Here is a 21,363-nt window from a genome sequence, read left to right on the forward strand (position 1 = left end):
TTATCCTGGAGAATTGAGACATGAAATTGCATCCCATACTTGTCATAGGTGTGGACTCAAGTCACAAATTTGATGACTTCAGAACTCAACATAAACTCCTACACCAATGACTTGTGACTTCGCTTGGACTTGAACCTTTTGACTTTAAAATACTTGATACCTTCATCCAACCCCAAATATATAAAAATATATTATTTAAAAAGGTTGCCACACATCAAATTCCCTTCATTTTTTGAATCAAGTAACAATGCTTTCCACTCCCAGCAAGTCGACACTTAATTCCCCAGGGGTCTCATTTAAAAACACTGCGTAAGCACAAGTGTGGCCCAAGGGAGGCGTACGCCACTTCCCACGCAAAAGTTGTGATGCATAAAAACAGACTTGATGAAACTTTGTCCCATGCTTACAAACATTTTGTAGATGGGAAATTGGCGACTCAGATGGTGAGATGGAAGCCTGATTGTAATAAGTGTTGAATATTTTTTGGCACACACCATTTTTGGGTTTGAGTATGGATCCTAAGCATTCTTTTAAAATAGGACCCCAGATATTCTTAGTATGAACCAATTTGATGGCATCCAATCAAGCTGAAGCAAAGAAATATGAAAAAATTATGTTACCAAGGACCAGTTGGAAAAAAATATACACAAGATAATTTAATTTGTGTACAAAGACATTGCAGCAGGTGACAAAAAACAAATTGCAGCAGCCTGTGCAAAGCATGTAGGTGGAACATCACAGAGACGCAACAACTTATAACTTCATACGACATTTGAACAGTAAGTCAAGACTAATATTAACATAGTGAGTGAGCTAATTCTTAGCTAATGTTAGCTTCACAGCCAAATAAATTTTTAACAAAGTTATTTTAACAGATACTTATTTTAAAAAGCATTCATGAGTTTTTTAAATTTAATATATTATTACTCTGTTGGTAAAATGGCATTAGATTTGATGAAGAGTGCATTATGACTTATAGAGATCAAAACTCAAAAGTTAGAGTGTTTTCACACTTGGTCCTTTTTTAACAAACCAAACTCAATCCTCTTAAAGTGCACCGAAAAGTGGACGCATTGTCAGTTTATTTGAAAGAGGACTCAGTCCTCTTTCTGTTCACACTATACTGACATAGTTTTGTGTTTACTTTGATGCTGCACTGCAGTGCAGTTATGAAGCCCCTCGCTTTCAGATGAACTTAAAATCAGAGGAAAACCTTAGCGTTTCTGTGCCGTAAACTGTTGTCGTTAAATGTATTCTACATTCCACATCTGGAGACATGCATTATCTTCTATGGACCAAACTATTCCTCGTCTTGCGTCCTTGCAAGCATTTACAGGTTGACGTGGTTTTGTCTGTTTTTTCCAAGCATCCCAGTGCAACAGCATGTGATCTAGAGGGCTAAATACATGGCAAAGAGCACAGCCAATCAGGAGCGCTTTGTGTTCACAAGGCACAGGTTAAGCAAACTGCACTGCGGACTTTAAGTGAATCGAGGTGGTCTGAGTTCTCTTGGAGTGATCACATATGGACAAAAGTGCTGAGTCACCTCTTTGCGTCGGCTTAGAGGGCTGTAAAGGACCAAGTGTGAGAACACCCTTGAATGCAAAGGCTTGAGACTTGCATGCAAACCACTGACTTGGTCCCCTATAGACAACAGGAAATGTTATTTAACACTTTGGTCTGTAAGCTAAAAAACCACACGGAGCGTATTAAAGGATAAAATAGTTTATTTTATAGTCTCATAGTAAAGGTAGGCCTCAACTTGCAAGACAATTGTTGGCAGTATGTACAACATACTTGTAATTTCCATGGAATGGAATCGGACAAACAAAGACCTATTACACTAATTATATCCTCCTAAATGGAAATAAAATGGAAACAATATACATACACACACGTTTCCTAGACACGCAAAAATGCTTCCTTTTTTTCCTTGGGGGGGGGGGGATTCAGCAACATTGATTTTTACTGTGTAAAGCACGACACATCGACAGGGGTTAATTTGCTTCCTTGTACTGCAAAAGACGGGAGCTACCTTTTTGACATTCAATACCTATTTCATACCCTTAAGGAAAACTACATGTGACAAATTGGCATTTTCCCATGACTCGTGAGATTACTACAAAATGCATAACATACTTTAGAACTTCAAAACATCCAATCAATGCTCTTTTTTTTAATGATATATAAAACGAGATGCCTAACGTATTCAGCCACCTAAAGTCATTCACTACTTCAAGCTAAAGGACAAATTACGATACAGGTTTAGGAATATTCTCCTTCAAAACATCAATTTCAACAAAGGAGTCATGTTTTCTCTTTTTTTCTGTTCTTTAAATCTTGTGTTAACAAACGTGTCAGACAGAAAACATCTGCAATCCAGTGGGCCTGAGGTGGGTATCATCACTTTAAGATTTGCTTCAAAGCATCTTCACATTCTTTAGTGGAAAAAAGTAAGCTACAAATGTTTGATTTTTTTTTTTTTTTATTTTAAAAAGGTAAACTTCTCTGGGACAATTTATCTAGGTGTGTGTGTGTGTAAATTCTAAACAGGTTTTTATCAAGAATAACAAAATAAACAAAAACAAAAATATATAATATAGCAGTGCTTGGAGTACGCCAGGCGCACCCTTCCCCCCCAAAAAACAACCCGGGGAGGAGGAGGGGCTTTATTGAGGGTACAAAAAAAGCATCAAGTCCTTAAGTAGCCAAGCTGCCTCTTTTTGGGTTTTGGATTGTAGATGTTGCCGGAGGGGGGGAAATACCAATGATGGAAAGAAAAGAGAGAAGGAGAGGGATGGGGAGAGGAGGGGAGAAAAACCTGAAGCTCTCTACATGGACTGAAGCAGTCATCTTCCACCCTGCTGACTTCCTCCCTCCTGTTCGTGGAGATCGGGTGGAGAGAGAGACAATTGTTGCGGCGGTGTGAGGAGGTTAGAGGGGTCATGAGTCTCCAGTGCGAGCCCACCCACAGATGGAGGAGAGAGAGCGAGGAGGACGGTGAGGGAGGCCGGGGGGTGGTGGTTGTTGGCATGAGAGAGGGGGGAGGGGAGGGGTCGATGAGCCTCGATGGCTGCGCTTCCTCTTGCCCTCCTTTGTGCCCCCACCGCCTCAACCTTGGCTAGGTTTTAACCGACTCCACTCTCTAGCTGGCCTCCACGCGCAGCTTCTTCCTGTTGGGAGGCTCCGACTCGGCCTCGGACTCGGAGCTGGAGTCAGAGCCCCCGTCGAACGCCGACACGGCGCTGCCTTTGGGGTTGGTGTACAGGCTGCTGTCAGACGAGGAGTAGCTGGCCTGGAGCTGCGCGGAGCCCTTCACCTTCTCCAGAGCACGGACTGCACGAACACACACAGGAAGAAACAGGGAGGAGGAGGAGGGTGAGGAAGGTCAACGGCAGGATTTCAAAACATGACTCAACATGCTGTCCTTAAATGGACCCAGTCTAACCAGCACATCTGTGATGCTGACCAGTGGCAAACAGTCTCCACAGATGATCTCAGAATACAAAATGGATATTGTTGTGTTGCACCACCAGTTTTTAAATAACCCTGCTCTGCTGAGTGGGAAGCCCTCAACAGAGATTTCCTCTGCATATCCAGTCATGCCCCATCTTCCAGCTCGCCTCTGTTCCACTGCCATCTGATACTCATTGTATTTACTTTCAAAAACCTGCCACACATTCATCAGATTTTCAATTAATACTCCAAGTAAAGGCCTCCTGCCTCTGTGCGTGCTGTTATAAAGGCTCCTCTGTCCAGCTGCATGTGCATGCGAGTGCCCCCCTTCATGTGTCAGACTATATATAAAGATGTACATTGCTTCTCCACTGTGGGAGGAAGTGGAGACGTGTTGTCCATCTTTATATACAGCCTATGACTGACACATGTACAAAAATGAAGGTTAAATATCATGGATATTGCTGCTACCATCTGGCACTGGTGACATCATTTGGAGCCAGAGTCTGCGCGGTAGCAGTCTACATGGTATTAAGTCCACCCAGACACCAGTCCAACATGTCGTGCAGCACCACTGATTTCGAGCACACTGATTTGGCACATACAGCTGTCAATCTTGATGTCAACCCCCTTTTTATAGCATCAAATAACGTATTAAAAACAAACTTAGAAAGATTAACACTTGAACATAAAGCAGCGTGATGAGAATGACCTAAAATGGCGGAAAATCCATCTTTGGGAGAAATTTATTTGCCATGTACTTTGAGTTTTTAGTTTGGCCCATGTCCCATCCGCTAATGTGCAGGAGTTGGGGATTATGACCTGTACTGCAGCCAGCCACCAGGGGGCGATCGAGGAAGAGCTGTCATGTTCACCTTCATGTACTGTCTGTGGTTCCACTGGTGAGCTTATCATCGCTCTGCACTGCGCTCGTAGCAAATATTCCTGATAATGCTAGCCTAACCCAGCAGCACAGAGGATGGGCATCACAGAAACATAAACGCCCATCCTCCCATCCCAGGTGTTTCTGTTGTGAGCACTGTTAGCCACCTCCATGTTTGCTTGTGACATGGGAGATGAGAGCCATGTGCAGGCAATCCCAGCCAAGTCTCTTAGAGATATCGAACCTTTTCACAAGATGCAGTGATGTTCACGGCTACGACGACCACTGAGGTCACGTTCTGTTTATTCCTCAGGGAATTTGGTAGTTTTAGTGCTATTAACAACAGATCTTACTCCATAATGGAAGATTAAACATGGTGGGCTTTTAGGATTATAAATATTTGGACTTAATATATTTTATTTCTGAAATAAATATTTTCCAAAAATATTTTACAAAAATTTAAAACAGCATTAAGGGTCCAGTGTGTAGGATTAAGGGAGATATATTTGTTATATATTTGTATATTGTTATTATTATTTATAGTTTGTTTTTTTTTACCGTTTAATCACCTAAAAACAGGAATGATCATGTTTTCCTGACCTTAGAAGGAGCTGCTTATGTCTAAATAGGGAGCAGGTCCTCATCCACAGAGTCCGCCATGTTTCATTAGCAGCTCAGATCGACTCAGATCGGGCTATTCGCGTTGGCCATCGCAGCTAGCAGCCCTGCTGCAATAGCCAAACAGCGTCGCAAGAACGCTAAGCTTAACGAGAAAGTGCTTTACTTAGTGTTCTACCGGTTTTAATCGCTGAGTCATTTTGTTTTGGAGAGGAACAGACCTCTGCAGATAAATCTACTCCCGGTAAAAATCTCCTGAACGTCTGGATCTTAAGTTTCAGAGGAAAAGGTGAGCACAGATTGGGCTAGTGACCTGTCAACGATGAGCCACAGAGCATAGGAGAAACCCTGATTTGTAATGTAACACTGCTTTCTGCAGTGTTTTTACTGGTTTTAATCACCTGGTCCATTTGTTTTGGAGAGGAAGAGACCTCTGCGGATAATTCAACTCTTGCTTAAAACCTCCTCAACAATGAACACTAAAGGCTGGTTCCAATCTGCAGTCCTCACCACAAGATGGCACTAAATCCTACACACTGCTCATTTAGGGGAAACCTGGGGATGTGTTTCTGGGGCTGATATTAATGAATAAAACATTATTTAACTGTTTTAAAAAGTGAAGATCTAAATTAAATAAGAAATCAGGGCAGGCTGGGAGGGCTCTGATTGAGTATTTTGAGAATCCTGGCTCAAGTCCTGCAGGCATCTCAGCCGCTGGCACGCTGTCAACATTTGAAAGAAAACACACTGAGTTATAAAAGCTAAATTAGGCTCGGAGAGGGGCTAAACATTGGCTTTCTACTTATCTGATGAGTTGTGGTGGCACAAACACTTTGATGTTGAGACTGGGACTTCATGTTCTCAAAACTATTCACCCACATGCTCTCTTATCACTACAATCACTGAAACTCTAAAAAACTCTAAAAAAACTAAACTAAAACAAACATGGCGGTGGAGCATTTGCATTTCCTCACACACACTCTCTCTGACTGTGGCAGGTCAAATTTAATTAGCTAATACTCACAACCACAGAAACCTCACCACTGCCCCAAACTGAAGTTCTGAAAACAAATGCAGTCATGTAGAGCGCCTGAGGAACACAGTGACAGGAGAGGTGGCGTTGTTACCTTGCTGCTCCAGCAGTGCGTTCTGCCTCTTCAGGTCGTCGATGTCCTGCTGGTGCGTGTGGTTTTTTCGCCTCATGTATTGGATGTACTCTGTGGCTTTGTCTAGGATTTGAGCTCGAGACGCCTGTTTGGTAGACTGCTGTTAGTGACACATGCAAAAATTGAAGCAATGACGCAAGTATACAGAGTTCTCATCACATTTTTCACACAGTCATAACTCCTATCATGATACTGCAGACTCAAACTACCACATGCCAAATCTAGGACACCGCTGTGTGTTTCTGCACAGCTTGCCTCCTCTTAACCTCTCAAAATTCCTGCGGCACTTCTGTCTGACATCCACAGGCTAGGTCACAACCCTGACACATTACTGTCAGCGTGTTCGCCGCGATTACAGCAAACAAAAGTGCCGCAGCAGCCCGTCAGCTGGCTGCAAATCAGCTCCTAAATCTTCACAGAAAACAGACATTTGCTTCATCTCTAATTAATGCTGCCTCGCTGTAGAGCTTCTCTTTTGTCCACGAGCTATCTGGCACCGCCAATTATTGACTTAATATCAGCATCACAGAGATTTGTACTCATTAGGGCTGGGTATCATTTTCTGTAGTAGTGTGGACACAAGATTCAAGTTTCTGTATCAATACCAAAACCCCAGTTTCATTCACTTTTTTATCACCTAAGAGCAAGTCGCCTTCCTGTTATGTTATACAGTTTATTTAAAATCTTTATTAAATAAAACCCTGTTTGGGGCGTCGGTGGCTTAGTGGTAGAGCAGGCGCCCCATGTACAAGGCTGTTGCCGCAGCAGCCCGGGTTCGAATCCAGCCCGTGGCCCTTTGCTGCATGTCATCCCCTCTCTCTCTCCCCCTTTCACGCTTACCTGTCCTGTCCAATAAAGGCAAAAATGCCCTAAAATATATCTTTAAAAAAATAATAAAATAAAACCCTGTTCATACCAAAGATTTGCAATGACAGGAGTTGAAACTTGTTCTGAAAATCTGCTAGTTTAATCCAACGCAACGAGATGAGATGGTGTATCGTCTCCATAGCTACAACTCTCTGTACTTGTGTTCAATTTCTAGCTTGTTGGGAGCAAGTAACGACTGAGGCCTTTGTGTTTCTGAGTGTGACATGCACACATAAACCCAACAGCAGCATAGATTTTAATTGTGGAGCACGTCAGCCATCGTATTGATTAAAAAAAGAAAGCGAAACAATGGTGGGGGCAGAGGGCAAGTAATATAACTGGTTTATTACCTAACCCTGTAGCCCTTTTTACACAGAGACTGCATTATAGGGCTGCAATGAAGTCCCTTCATCACACCTGCTTTGCTCTTTTATACAGAACTAAACAACAGCAATATCATGGCGCCCAAGTCTGTGATTTTAGACTGCATGTCAGCGTCCTGAAAGCTAAAGAGGTGACAGGCGTGACGTAACAACAGTGTCAGCCTCTAGTTTGACATATAACAGTTGCATCGACAGCGCTTTAATGGGATAATGTGGCAATACCAATCATTTGCCGTCTCTGTCATGTGGCAGCTGATCTCGCCCTCTGGTTGGAGGCTAAGGAGCTCCTGGACTTCTTTGTTTTCCCAATTTGCAAACATTTTCAGTTGCTGTTCATCTTCTTTGAGTTAGCTGCTAGCTATATTTTTAAAGCGGCTGTACACATGCTGGGTTTTTTGCACCCTCAAATTTATTGTTTTCAATGTAGATGCACGGCAGGCAAGCTCAAACGCCAAAGCGATGCCGTCTAGTTCAACTTTTGGAATGCAGCAGCGCACACTGCACGTCATGTGACGAGGAACAACCAATCGCAATCGACTTCAATCAATAAATATAGTCTGATAAATACGGAAAAGTTGATCATGTTAGTGCAGGGCTACTCAGAGCTTTTCTTCTGTCCTACGTACAATAGGCCTACACACTTATAAACAGTGCCTGGAAGAAGATCAGCTCTGCACTTAGGATTTTAGGTAAAAAGGCTATGATACAGTGCTTGTTAAGGTTGCTTTGCAACCTCAGACACAACCTGTCATCGAAGTCTTGAAAGCTGGCTCAAAAAGGCACAAAAGTAGCGCCCAGTGCCTGACATCGCATTTTCCAGGCAGTTTAAGACGTGGCATGTGTACGGCCCCTTAGTCTCCCAGCAGTGGGTCACATATTTAACACGTCATTAAAATGTCACACCCGTCCCATTCTGCTGGCTGTCCCTTTTACACAGACATCAATTCTGCACTGTTACTACCTCCGCTGCTGGCTTTCAGACAAGACAACTCTGTCCCACTATTCCGTGACCGTACCTTTTAGACAGAATGGCAAGGTGGAATAACTCCGCAACATCCCCACCTTGAACAGGCAGTGTTAAAGGGCCCCGTGTAACAATGGTGACACCAACTACCACAGCAGTCTTGAGAACTTGATGCTACAGACAGATTTTAGTCTGTAAAAAGTACTTGAGGTTTGGTACCCAGCCCTAATACTCTCTTAATATTCTGTTTCCTCTCACAGGAAGAAAAATGCTGCATGCTGGCCCTAAATCAGAGCTATAATGGCAGGATGGTCCTGGGAGAGAAGAGAGGGTCGAGCACTGAGGCAGCTGTAACCCAACACTTCTTACAAATGATCAGCAAATGTCCCTCACATCATCTCATCAGCCCCCCGCCCCTCACACGGTGTCAGAGCCATGAACTGGTCTTTAAGGGGAAACTAAAACCCTGTGTGCCCAGTTCCTGAACCAGCTCTCCAAATATTCTCAATGTCATGGATGTCAAAACAGGAAGAGAGCAACAAAATTTCCCCATAATAACTTCCTGATGCTGGTCCAAGTATTTAGACTGCATCACTGTTTCGCTGCTGCCAATCTGCACTCGTCCTCCACCATCTGCCCTCCGCCCAGTCCCTTCAACTACTTCTCTCCACTGACACACACACAGCCAAGTAAAGACATCTGCATCTCTGTACATTCATTAAAATTACATCATGGCAGAAACACACTCATCCCTAAATATCCTCTGCTGTAAAGACCTCACAGAACATACCACAGTATTATACTTCACCTTTTAGTAAAAACAACATGGCAAAAGTTCAAAAATTTCTTACATGAGAGCCTGAACATCGTGTGCCTGGAGGAGCTGCAGGCTGAGCTGTACCAACCTTTTCTCCCTGCAGGGCAGGTACCGAGTCCCGGAGGCTGTGAAAGCTGTCTTTGATGTGGTCCCTACGTTTGCGCTCCAGTGCATTGTGGTGTGCCCGTTTGTCTGCCTGCAATGAGAAGAGTCACAAGGCCTTAAGCCTGGCAGCAGAGCAGCGTGGGCAGACGACAGCGGGCATCCGTGGTCGACCTACACAAACGGCTCTGCTGCCTTTACAACAACACCCCCAGTGTAACCCCAACCAAAATATATACAGACATCTTTCTATCCATCACATCGGATCTGAACGACAAGTTAGCGTGAGATTTTTAGTAAGAAGCCAACATTTACTACATCAAAGCCCCAGTGATTATTTTCATTACTGATTTATCTGCCAACTATTTTCTTGATGAATTGCTCTGTAAAAAATACCTTTCACAAATTCCTCAAGCCCAAGGTGACATCTTTATAACTGCTTGTTTAGTCTGACCAACAGTCAGAACCCTACAGATTTTTTATTTACCATCACATAAGACCCGCTGATGAAGTGTGTATCGATTAATCAACTAACTATTCCAGCTACAGACAAAATACTGATCTAACCCTAATTTTTAAACGCTTATAATTCATCAAAAACCTTGACGTAATTATTCTTGGTTGCACGACATCTTTACTAAAGATAACAACAACTTCAGTATCAATCAAACCTCAGACAAACAACTGTCACATTCCGAGGACAGCTGTTATTTACATTAAAGCTTAAACTGAAGCCGACATCAAACCTTGACATACTAACACAAGTTCTTGTGTTGGTTGCTGATAAGGATGCTATTGTTTGGTGGCGACCTAGTGAAGTCGGTCACAGTCTGCTACACAACAAAAGGAAAGAAAATCCTGCAGTAAATATTTGTGTACTCTGGGCGAAGCCAGTGAGTAGATCAAATTGAAATACTAAAAGAAAACGAACACAAAAACTGCAATGTGGCAGCAGCAAAATTGACAAAATTCACATAGTTTACATACAGATTGCTGATGAATATATATATATATATATTTATTTATTTATTTTTGGAGAATGTTACTCAATGTATCAAGGGGGTCACAGGACTAGACTGTAACAGCTGCCAGGTTGCCATTTTGAGAAATCAGCAACTACTTTTTGGATGATTTAGCAAATAAAATACAAAAAAACAGGGATAGCAAAAACAGAATGTGTAACCTGAAAAAAATGAAAGATATTGGATGCATTGGTGATATCTAAATATTGCCATTACAGTCAGGACTCGATAGTGTGTTGGTGCGTTTACTCGTGTGTGAAAAAGCAGCTGTTTTAGAGCCAAAGCAAATTACGTTGTTTGACTGAGGGTCGACACCTTCAACTAACCCGTCAACATCACAAACAAATGTACTTATAGATCAACTAACAAAGAACCAGATGAACCTGAGCTAGTAGATATGATAAGAAAAATATGATCAGATAAAACGCAAACTACCATTAAACTTAGATTAAAAGACTAGTCCCAATTTAAGTCCTTTTTCCTAGCCTGGTGTAGCTACAGATTTTGACAAATAAAGGTCTGTCTCAATTAGAGGCCTGGTCTGGTTGCCAAGCAGTTCATTTTTATAGAAGTTCTTTGGATGTATAAAAAAGGCTGTTGGCTACCCACTTGAGCTAATGTTAGCTGTTTAGATCGCACATACACAGTTTTAAAAGTTAGCTCGGTTCATTCTACTGCACCCATGAGTACCAGAGAAGACTGCAATTTATTCAGATTTACCGGTATGATGAAAGACAAGTGGTGACACTCTTCCTCTGAAGCTGTCATAAAGTCAGAATGTGTGTCCATTCCTTGATTACCCGTTAAGTTATTTATATTCCTTTAGTCCACTGATCAAAAGAATCAAGTGTTTTTCGTAAAAACCAATCCAAGTTGTGAGTATTGTCTGAACAGGATAAAGTGACATTGTGTTGGTACGCCGGGTGCCGTAATCCTTGGGTGTGGTGAAGCGAGTGTCATAACACATATTTGATATATTATTTGAAGATTAACTTTTACACAAGCTATATTCATACTGGTTCACATGAACAAGTTGATTCTCTTTCCCATCTTTGCAGCACAATAGTTTTGGGTTAAAGGAATTAAAGGCCTGTCCCACATAGATGTCCCCCAGATATAAACTGCTGAGTTCAGTGATTTGAGCAAGTAATAGCCCGGGCTACTAATTGAAGTTTTACAGTACAAGGACTTTTGTTCGGTTATTTTAAGAAGCTTTAAAACATTCTTCATGCCATATTTTCATTATTAACTGCACAGTATTTTAATTGCTCAAAATCCAAGGTGACTAAAAATGACAATATATTTTCAGTTGTGGCAACCAAAAGTTGATGCCGTGGGTCAACAACTGAACCTGATCTACAAAATGTTCCATGTTACCAGAGACATCTTAAAATTGTTAAATTGTCAAAAAAAAAGTAGTCTTTTAAGATCGATTAAAGAAACTAAGGGAAATCCTTAAGTTAAAAAAACTTGTCAAATAATCTGTGTATCTCCAACAAGACTGCACAATCTCACACAACTGAAATCAGCATCAGCATGTTTACATGTACAGTTAAGTGGAGCTATGCCTAAAGCTCGACTAGGCCATTTAATTGGACTCCTGTCCTTGTCCCAGTACACAAGCATGGGAGGGGAATCCATTTATTGACAGAAGTATGTCCGACTCCACTCCAGCTTGTTAGTATTAACAAGTACTTTTTCCGGTTGACCTATTACATCACAGACCAAACAATCGCCATTCTGTGTTTTCCTCCCATCCATGTATTTTAAAATGTTTAACTCTTTCTGCTGACACATCATGAACTGCGTCGCCTCGTCTGTCCAAAAAAATGCACGGCTCAGAATGTAGATTTCGTCATGTTGTTACTGGCTTCTTGATGCTATGTAAATTCCAGGTCAAAGCCTGTGGTGGAAATTGTGGAGCACGCAAAAAGCGCCTAACCCAGTTTGGGTCCAACGGTATACATGTTTACAGGAATAATCGGACTCGAATAATTGGACTCCCAATCACATTACCTAAGTGTGTTAGTCCCATTTTGAGCAATTTGATTGCCACCCTGGTAGACATACATACAGATAATCAATAGTGAAATAGTCACCTGACTGATATATGGTAAAAAGGCTCAACAAACAGTGTTGAAAACAAATCTAAATGTTGCTCTCTAGAGGTTAGAGCATTCTGTGGTCTTTTTGTCTTTGGGCCTCCTCCTGAGCTTCCATCCCCCTCCTTCACTGTGACCCGAGCCGACCCCACCCTCAGTGCATTTCTGTCCCTCCTTCTCTGCAGGAGCACACAGGAGTGGCCCTTCAAATTCATGACCTGGGCCAAAGTCAAGGAACTCAAGTCATTCAGTTGGGGTGAGAGGTGGGCGGACACGAACATCTGATCCTGGATGAGGATTAAACCAACTGAATAAAACGGCACAATGACCGTCAAAGCCTTAGTTACGTGTAGATTTACGATGGTACTTCTGGGAGAGTTTGGTAGCTAAAGATTAAAGGGTTTATGCGCATAAGAATTTACTTGGATGATGTGCAGGGATTGTTGGTTTTCCTTCTGCATTGAGCCACATTTCTCACGTCTTTTGCCAAGTTAAATAACTGGCTTCATCACAAGAGCCCAGTCCTCATCTTAAACATTACCAGTAACACACACACAGGCTCGTTCAGCTGCACCTAACAGGCTCCAAATTTCAACCACATACTTGTTTTCTAATTACTGTGTTAAGGCATAAGATGGCTGCCATAATCACATGACCAGAGGCAGGCAGGAGATCAGTTTGCTGCCTGTGGTCCGACCTGTTTTAAGGCCAAACCATCGCAGCCTCCAATCACATCTGAGTCTGGCCTAATCCACGCTGTCACCAGGCTGGGACATTAAATCCAGCACCCAATCAAAGCTCACACAGCTCCACTGATCATCTCGCTTCATACTCTATTAAAGCAGGGCCTGATTTAAATATTAAGTCTGAAACAGCACGATGGTGTGGTCATGACATTGCCTCGGGCAGACGGGAGACAAGGTGGAAGTCACGCGAGCTGGTATCATCTGACTCATTTTGTCCATGACGGAGTAGCCACAAGTGAGACGACACGCAGGTTAAGACAAGCCTTCAGGGTGTCATATGTTGGGTGGGAGGAACAGTGTGTCAAGTGTGACTCAGTTACCAACATCTGCAACGAATACAAGCTAACGGCTAGCAACTTAATGCTACAAAACAGGAAATGACCCAACCTGCACTGTAAACTATCACCTTAAACGCCACACATATGAAACTGACACCGTAATAAACAACACTTCATCAAAATTCGCAGCATGTCCCTCACAACGCTCGCCTTGTGATTAGTCTGGCTGGCATGGTGACAGCTGCTCCTGCGGCCTGTTGCACAAGAGCCACAAACCATCCAGGAGAGACAAATCCACGAGGACTATGTGCCTCCTCCTCGTATCATACACAAAGCCCAGAGAGGCGAGACTCCACTCCCTTCATTAACCCTGGCACAAAAACATGACTGGTATTGAAGGCATGTGCAATTACAAGTCTGGCAGCCATTGTGATTCTCACTGTTTCACTAATCGAAAGGAGGTTAACAAAGTACACATGGATGATTTCCTCCTTGTAACTAGGGCTGAAGACACCATATTATAATAGAAACCAGATTACACATCAGCCTTTGCTCCTAATTTAAAAGTAACAGGTTATGTTAACTTAACGTGAGTTTTTTTTATCCTGTGTCATGCTCACTGTATTTAAGTTTTTGTTTCTGCATTTTCAGATCCCATGTGAGACTGAATGTCTTTTGCTTTGTTTTTTGCCTTTAGCACTAAATTTTAACATTTTCAAGTTGCGTTGAGCACATTTGGTGACACACAATTTCCACTAAACACTTGAGGGCCCTGACACACCAAACCGACGGTCAGCGGTTGGTCAATGTCAGGCTGTCGGTGAGGATCTGTCGCTCTAGTTTTTGTGGTGTGTCCCGCATCGTTGGCACTAGTCGACCCTGGTCGGCTGTTTTTCAGTCGATTCAGCATATTGGATCGATGGAGCCTGTCGTTGAGTGAAATCATTGGAAAAATGGAAGTGAGGGAAGTAAACAAGCCGCTAAAAGGCATGAGATTGAAACTTTTGTGGTATACGAGGTAAGATCTTTTTTTAGCCATTGAGCTGTTTAGCAAAAACGGTTCGTAACTGTTTGCTCTCTTTCAAAGCTCGCTCAGTATCTCACTATCGGAAGTGCCTTTAGGCATGACCAATCGTGGAAGCTCCAACAACACCACGTCTGTTCCGAATTTTCATTTAACTGTTCTCCGACGCAGCCGTCAACGTAGTCCCTGAACATGGTGATCTGGTGTCAGGATTTCTGGATGCACCACAGATATCACTTGTTCTTTCATCATATGGTAGTATTGTTAACATGCTAACTGGCTAACTAGCATCTTGAATCTGTCCTGTTGGTCTTCCAGTTTCAGTTTTTGAACAACAAATACAGACAAGAGTTATTTCCTCTCACGCAGACGGAGAACGTACATGCCAGTTGGCTTTTGGCTGTAGTCGTCATGGTGTGTTCATGGTGAGACACAGGCAACGTGAGGCAATGTAACAGTCAGCCTCCGTCGCCACATGTTTTTTATACCAGTTTGGTATGCCTAGGTCTTAAGAGAGGATGTGAGCATCAGCTGACTTGTTTTAACTCTTACATAACGCACACACATTTATGAGGCACTGTACTTAATATCACTCATCTTTAAAAAGGTAATTATGATGCAAACATGTATTTAAGCACAGCTCCCTAGAGCCGCTCCATTATGGGTATTAAGTGCCCCAGGGTGATTTAATGTGAACACTCTGTAATCAGCTACTTCTACATGTCAATACTGTGAAGCTTTTACAAGTGGAATCATCCAGTAGTCTTTAATAAAATGATCCTATAATGATAAAACGGCTTGACAAAATCACTGGAGTGCCCCTCTGGAGTTTCGCCTTATTCTGTGAGGAGCAGGTCAGGGCAAAGGCCCATGACATCATGGAGTAGTGCCCATGTGCTCCACCCCGGTTCCAGATACTCCCTCTCAGGCAACACTCATACCTCCCAGGTGCTCTACCAACAGGCACAGAGCGTCATTCAACCCAGAGGCCATCAGCCTGGTGAACAAGGAGCTGGAGGACAAGTCTGTGCTCTATCTGAAGCTTGGCACAAAACTTAGCTGCATATCTGCCATGTGGACAATTTCCTTATTCATTTTTTATCATTATTTTATCATGACTTTTTTTTTTCTTTACATACCAGGTCAGGTTGGATATAAGGTTTATAGCCTACCAGTTTGGTGAGCGTCTGATGCCCTAGTTTCTGCGGTGTGTCCCACACCATTCGCACTTTTTTTGCCCTTATCAGCTGTTTTTCGGCCGATTCAGCACGGTGAATTATCTCTGGTGATAGCAGAGTCTGTCAGTAATAGAAATCACTCTGATTGGCAGTTTAAGTCCGTGCACAAGAAGAGAAACGGAAGTGAGGAAAGCAAACAAACCACTTAAGTCAAGAGGGTGTGAAATCAATACAAACATGTTATGTCAGGTAAGATTAAACTTTTAGCCACTGAGCTCTTCAGCAGTTACGGTTTGTAATGGATTGTTCTTCACTAACACACGGTGAATAACCTTAGGATTCGGTTGTTAATGTGCCAACAGGCCAACTAGTGTCTTGAATTCATCCTGTGATTCTTCTGGTTTTCCTTTTTGAATATTAATACAGACTACCATCGTCTGCTGGAATGAAGTTATTTCCTCTCAGGCAGGCGCAGAACATACACACTAGTTAGCTCTTGGCTGTAGTCATTGAGGTGTGTTGAAGTGCAACTTTTTGGCCAAGTCACGGGCAACGTGAGGCGACGCAACAGTTGGCCTTCAATGCTTCTAGTTTGTTGATGTCGGTTTGGGGCGTCTGAGAACTTAAACAGCTTCTTTGCTTGTAAACGTCTGTCTGTTTCCTGTCTGTTTTTACTTGCCCAAAATCAAGTTGCCTTTGTAGATTAAGAGAGGTGCAGTACTTTGAATTGACATTTTAAAATCTATTTTATAAATAAATATATATACATTTTGTTTTAAAGAATTCAGTTATTCTTGCCAGTGTTTTTTGTCGAGGTAAGCCACCTCTGTACAGTTTTATGAATTAAAATGTTGATTTTCACGGAAGAGGTCAGATGTTCTCTTTTACACAGGAAATGACACGTACAGTATTCAATAGGTGTGGCCATCTTTTAGGCCGTCATCTACAACTAAATTGATCACAAGACATGATGCATCAGGATCAACACTTGTTGGACGGATACAGTTATCAAACAGGGAAATCTTTTTTGGATAATCCAACATGTTAAATACTTGGTAAATCAGGATACTTAAATGATATAAAAATATACATATTGCTAAAATTTAATTATTTTAACTGATTTGTAATGTCGTGTACCATGGTCTAATACACACTGAGAAGTGTAAGTGACACAACGGCATAAACTGTACAACAAAATCACTTATTTTTCCATACTTACTTTGTAGAATCCTGCACAACTTCCAACCTCACCATGAAATTATGTTATTTTGCATATGTGTATTCCAGACTTAGTGAAAAAAGTTTATTACATGAACATCTCATTTGGTGCTTAATCACAAGAGCTGATTCAGTAATAACAAACTGCATTATAAATACAGCTGATTGTACTCAGTGCGACTGTTATCAGTTCATCATAAAACTGATACCTTTTGCTGGCTGCCTAAGAGGACACGTCAGCTGAGCTGCTGCCTCAATTCTATTCATACCTGACCATGACACATTACATAACAGCTCCAGGTGGAAGAGCTGGTAGCTGCCGCTTCCCGGCCACTGGTGGCCGTCTCACATTCTCTGCATGAAAGCCTACACTTCTGTCGGGCTGGTGGAGAACGCGGAGAACCTTCTTGGTGGAAACACCAATAGTACAGGAGCTCCAGCTACAGGTGACTGACACCACTGTGGCAAAGATAAAGTAGAAAGTATAAGATAAACACCATGTTCTTCCCTGCTGTGGAGCTATGCTCAAGTTGAGCTGCAACAACAACTGGTTTTGTTTTTGATTGGTATATTTTTATTTTTGTTGTCAATTATTTCATCTATAAAATGTTAGCAAGTAGTGGTGAAGGAATGAGACCTAAAACTTTGAGTTAGCATCTTTGCACTCCCGTATCCCTTGTCTTTAATTCAATGTTTGTTTTAAACTGATTTTTGGTTAGATGCCTGAAATAAGGTCTGTGGTTAACACAAGCTTCAGAGACTTTCACGTTGTGCTCTACAACATAAAATACATCAGTAAGTGAATTTTGACGCCTTTAGATGTCTTAAAAAAGGTGGCTGCTCACAAGTGGCTAAATGAGACTGCAGGAAATCATCACAGCAAACACAGCCAGACTTTGAAGTCATGCGACTGTCGTGTAGTTTGTTTATAGCCTAATGTTCGGGTTTTACTTGTGGCGACTGCATTTACACTCAAAGAACATAAAAGTGATAATCATTTGTGAAGATGATCTTGCTGAACAAAACGTTTGTTTATCACAGAGCTTATTTTCAGCAATAATCCACAATCCAAAGGGAAAATCCCATTTTCACCATCTCTCTACAGTCGCCATGGTTCCCTCGTCAAAGAAATCCAATGGGATTTCCCACTGAATTTTGACCAGGACGACCTTAACTTTCACATCAGCCTTCAAAAAACAGTCTTATCTGCATCACTCTATTGTAAAAAAATGCTCATGCAAGTTCTCAGAACTCAATGTGTTTAATCTAAATGTCAAAAACTCAAAGATATTCAATTTATAACAATATCAAGCCTCACATTTAAGGATCTAAACCTGTGTTTTTATTACATTTTTGGTTAGAAATTACTTTAATGTTTATCTTAATTGTTGCCCAAATGTTGTCTGTCTGTTGACTTCAAGTCTTGGCTCTAACTCAAGTCCGTTGGATAGCATGCACGCTATACATCAAGTCTTTAGTGTTCCCCACCCATTTCAATTTGTGTCTAGATGCGAGGGTCAGTTTCTTATCTGTCCAACTCGACAACAGAACCCACTATCTAGATTGGGAAACCCATTCAGTGTCTGCCACCCTCCACCCACCATTACCGCTTAATGGTTTTACTCCTATGCTTGTATGCATGGCGGAATTACACGTGGTTTTTTATATTGAAATTGCAATTTTGAAACTGGAAGAGCTGACATGTAATTATCACTTATATAGTTGACAGTGAAAATTTAAGCTGGCAGATATTTCCTCAAATTATTCAGCCCCATTTTTTCACATTTTAAGGCTTCATTTTTATTAATTTAAGGCAAGACATGCAGAAATGGAGGCAACTGTGTGACTATAAAAGACAAACAGTGATCAGGAGATACATATTTTATGTTTACAGCTTTGGTTATCATATTTACTAACAGTGAGTGTGCTGAAATCATGTTTCAGTTTGTTTTGTGGCTCTGCAATTGAGGCTAAAGTGGCCGTGATCAAGGGAGAAAGGTCTATTGGAGGACATCAGCTTAAAAAAAGATATATCTATCTTAATATTACTAATGCATGCTCTACAATTTAGCATTAATGTTATATTTCTGAATTCAGGTTCAGGTTATGTGATAGGAGGTGAGGCGTCGTGTTGTGCACCGAGTCGTGCAGGGTGTTTTTCTCGCCGGCATGCGATGCAGCTATACGTCATTCATTTAGGCTGCCAGCCCTTTAGTGGCCTGTAGAGAGAAGATGGCTCTAATCACCGGCTGCAACACAGGAAAACATCCCGCAGCACCCCTTCCTGACACGAAGGCTCGTCCGACCCGAGATGCAGCAGGCAGCAGGCGCGGCTGCCGCTCCTCCGACACATGCAACAAGCCTCATCTGCATCACCATGAATGCAGCACAAATGTAAGCGCTCTCTCGTCACTCAGATGACCTACATGTGTAATTTGCACATAAAAAAAAAAGCTCACGAGCGGAATCCCCGTGGTGTGAGGTGAACCACCGGGGAGGAAACGACTCGGAGCGACTAACCGGCTGCCACCAAACACAAACAGCTTTGTATTAACCGGAAAAAAAGAATAAACAAGCAACAATAAAGCCTTTGTAGCGGGATAAAGCTTTGGTCTAAATATAGATGTCGTGTCACCGTCTCCCTATGGCCGCGTACACACAGAATGGGGGATACCCTGCAGTGCACTGCTAACGCTGCTGAAGCCGCATTGGTGTAGAAAGCTACAGAAAATGACGGTATATTGCCGTGCACAAATATTAATTTACACCTAAATACAGCTGCCCCACAAAAAAACAGTGCTTTCCCATTCACTTTCAATCAACCTCCAAGTGTGTAACCTTCCCCAAAACACCATAAAAATAAGCAGAATGTGATGGATAAAATCAAGTTTGCAATAACAGTGAGACATTATCGACATTGGACACAATCCCCCCAGCATTACGCACCACACAGTGATATCTCGGCGAGTCTTCCTGCAAAGAAACAGAACAAAAAGTACAATTGTAGCCATAATTGTTCAGCACATCTCACTCTTCCGCTGAAGTCACTTGAAAGTCAAATTTAGCATGTGTATAATGCTGTGAAGCAACAAAGCCTAGCGTTGCGTATCAATTTAACTAGAAACCCGACAAAAAACACACACATACTTATCAAGACAGAAAAAGCTAGCCAGCTTATTGGTAGCTAACGCTAGCTGAGCCGCTAGTTCAGCTAAATCGTCGGGTTAGCAAGAATAACATCGGTAAAAGGCTAAAAGTGTTCATACTCACGTCACTATCGACTTCGATGTCATCGTTATCACTCATTCTTCGATAAAATAGTCTAGTTTAAAGGGACGGGAGGCTAAAAAAACAACATGAAGCAGTTTAGCACCGAGCGGCGCTCCAACAGACAGACTGCTAAACGCTCAATGTTTGGACAGAGCCGAGGAGGACTTCTCCACGTGACTACATTCCACACACACAGACACCGCTGCGCACCGCACATGCGCGGCAACCCAGGGGCGTGTGGGAAATGTAGTCGCTCCGGCAGTTGTTCGGTAAATCGCCACATAAACACCTCAAATTATCGACTGATTTTTCATTTAAACTAATTTTAAAAGATAGATTTATTTAGCGCCGAGCGGCAGCGACATTACTCAGCTCGTTAAATATAAAAAAATAGAGAGCAGTGTTTTATCGTAAACTACAATATCCACGAGTCATTTGTCTAGCTTTCGACGTCACAGCGTCCCTTCGCTTCAGAAGCAATGTGGGAATTGTAGTGGGAGTCATATTTGTATGTCAGAGAAGCTAAATAAGGCCATGGCCGAGACACGTGGATTTTAAGAATACACTCAAGGAACACAAAACCACACACACACACACACACACACACACACATACACACACACACAAACACAGTCCCAGATACAACAGCCTACAAACAAACAAACATCAATTATGTGATTGGTTTCTCTAGTCACAAATTCAACCTTATTTACTGATATTTGTTTTAGTTTTTCTTTATATTTCGCTTTCATTTTCACTCACAGCCTTTATCTATATGACTGTACTTACAACTGAAACAACTTACAATTGAGCTGAAAAACACATTAATCAATCATTTATTTGTCACATTAATTTCAAATTTATTGATAAAACGCAATATCATATATCACAGTTTGTCTCAGAGACCTTTGCAACATATGATTTCCCCTGTGTCCAAACTCCTTTTGCCAAAGGAAAAAAAAAAAAAAAAAATTTAACAGGCAAGAAAATGTAAGAAACCTCAGGAAGAGCAACTGAGGTGTGATCTCTCTTCCAGGACACGTAGACATGCAATTAGAATTGTGTGTACAGAACAAATCAAAATAAAGTCATACAAAGTACAACTGCAGTGAAATGCAATTTAATCACTTCCTTCAGCTTGTGTGGTGCAGTTTTGTCTTTCTTGCCTTTTCTGACATTGGAGGCTGCTGCTTTTCAATAGTCTGTGTTTCAGACTGGCTGCAGTGTGTGCTTTTATGGCAACCTGGATGGTTGTGGAACGATTTAACC

At 41.9% G+C, this 21,363-nt stretch overlaps 1 protein-coding gene across 7 annotated transcripts; it reads right to left on the reverse strand.

Annotated features, from left to right (window-relative positions):
* Positions 1-2,470: 2,470 nt before the first annotated feature.
* Positions 2,471-20,289, reverse strand: max (myc associated factor X). Of its 7 annotated transcripts, none has more exons than XM_033648085.2 (5): positions 20,095-20,259; positions 19,771-19,797; positions 9,189-9,350; positions 6,085-6,208; positions 2,471-3,336 (listed from the first exon to the last, which is right to left on the reverse strand). In XM_033648085.2, exons 1-5 carry the CDS (start codon positions 20,128-20,130, stop codon positions 3,146-3,148), a joined length of 540 nt encoding a protein of 179 aa, XP_033503976.1. In that variant the 5' UTR covers positions 20,131-20,259; the 3' UTR covers positions 2,471-3,145. The 7 variants fall into 7 exon arrangements, with proteins under 7 accessions (XP_033503976.1, XP_033503975.1, XP_033503979.1 ...); XM_033648084.2 differs by having other exon boundaries at positions 6,085-6,223; XM_033648088.2 differs by having other exon boundaries at positions 9,243-9,350; positions 20,095-20,258.
* Positions 20,290-21,363: the final 1,074 nt, after the last annotated feature.

Source organism: Epinephelus lanceolatus, chromosome 13, assembly GCF_041903045.1.
Source record: "Epinephelus lanceolatus isolate andai-2023 chromosome 13, ASM4190304v1, whole genome shotgun sequence".
NCBI classification, from domain to species: domain Eukaryota; kingdom Metazoa; phylum Chordata; class Actinopteri; order Perciformes; family Serranidae; genus Epinephelus; species Epinephelus lanceolatus.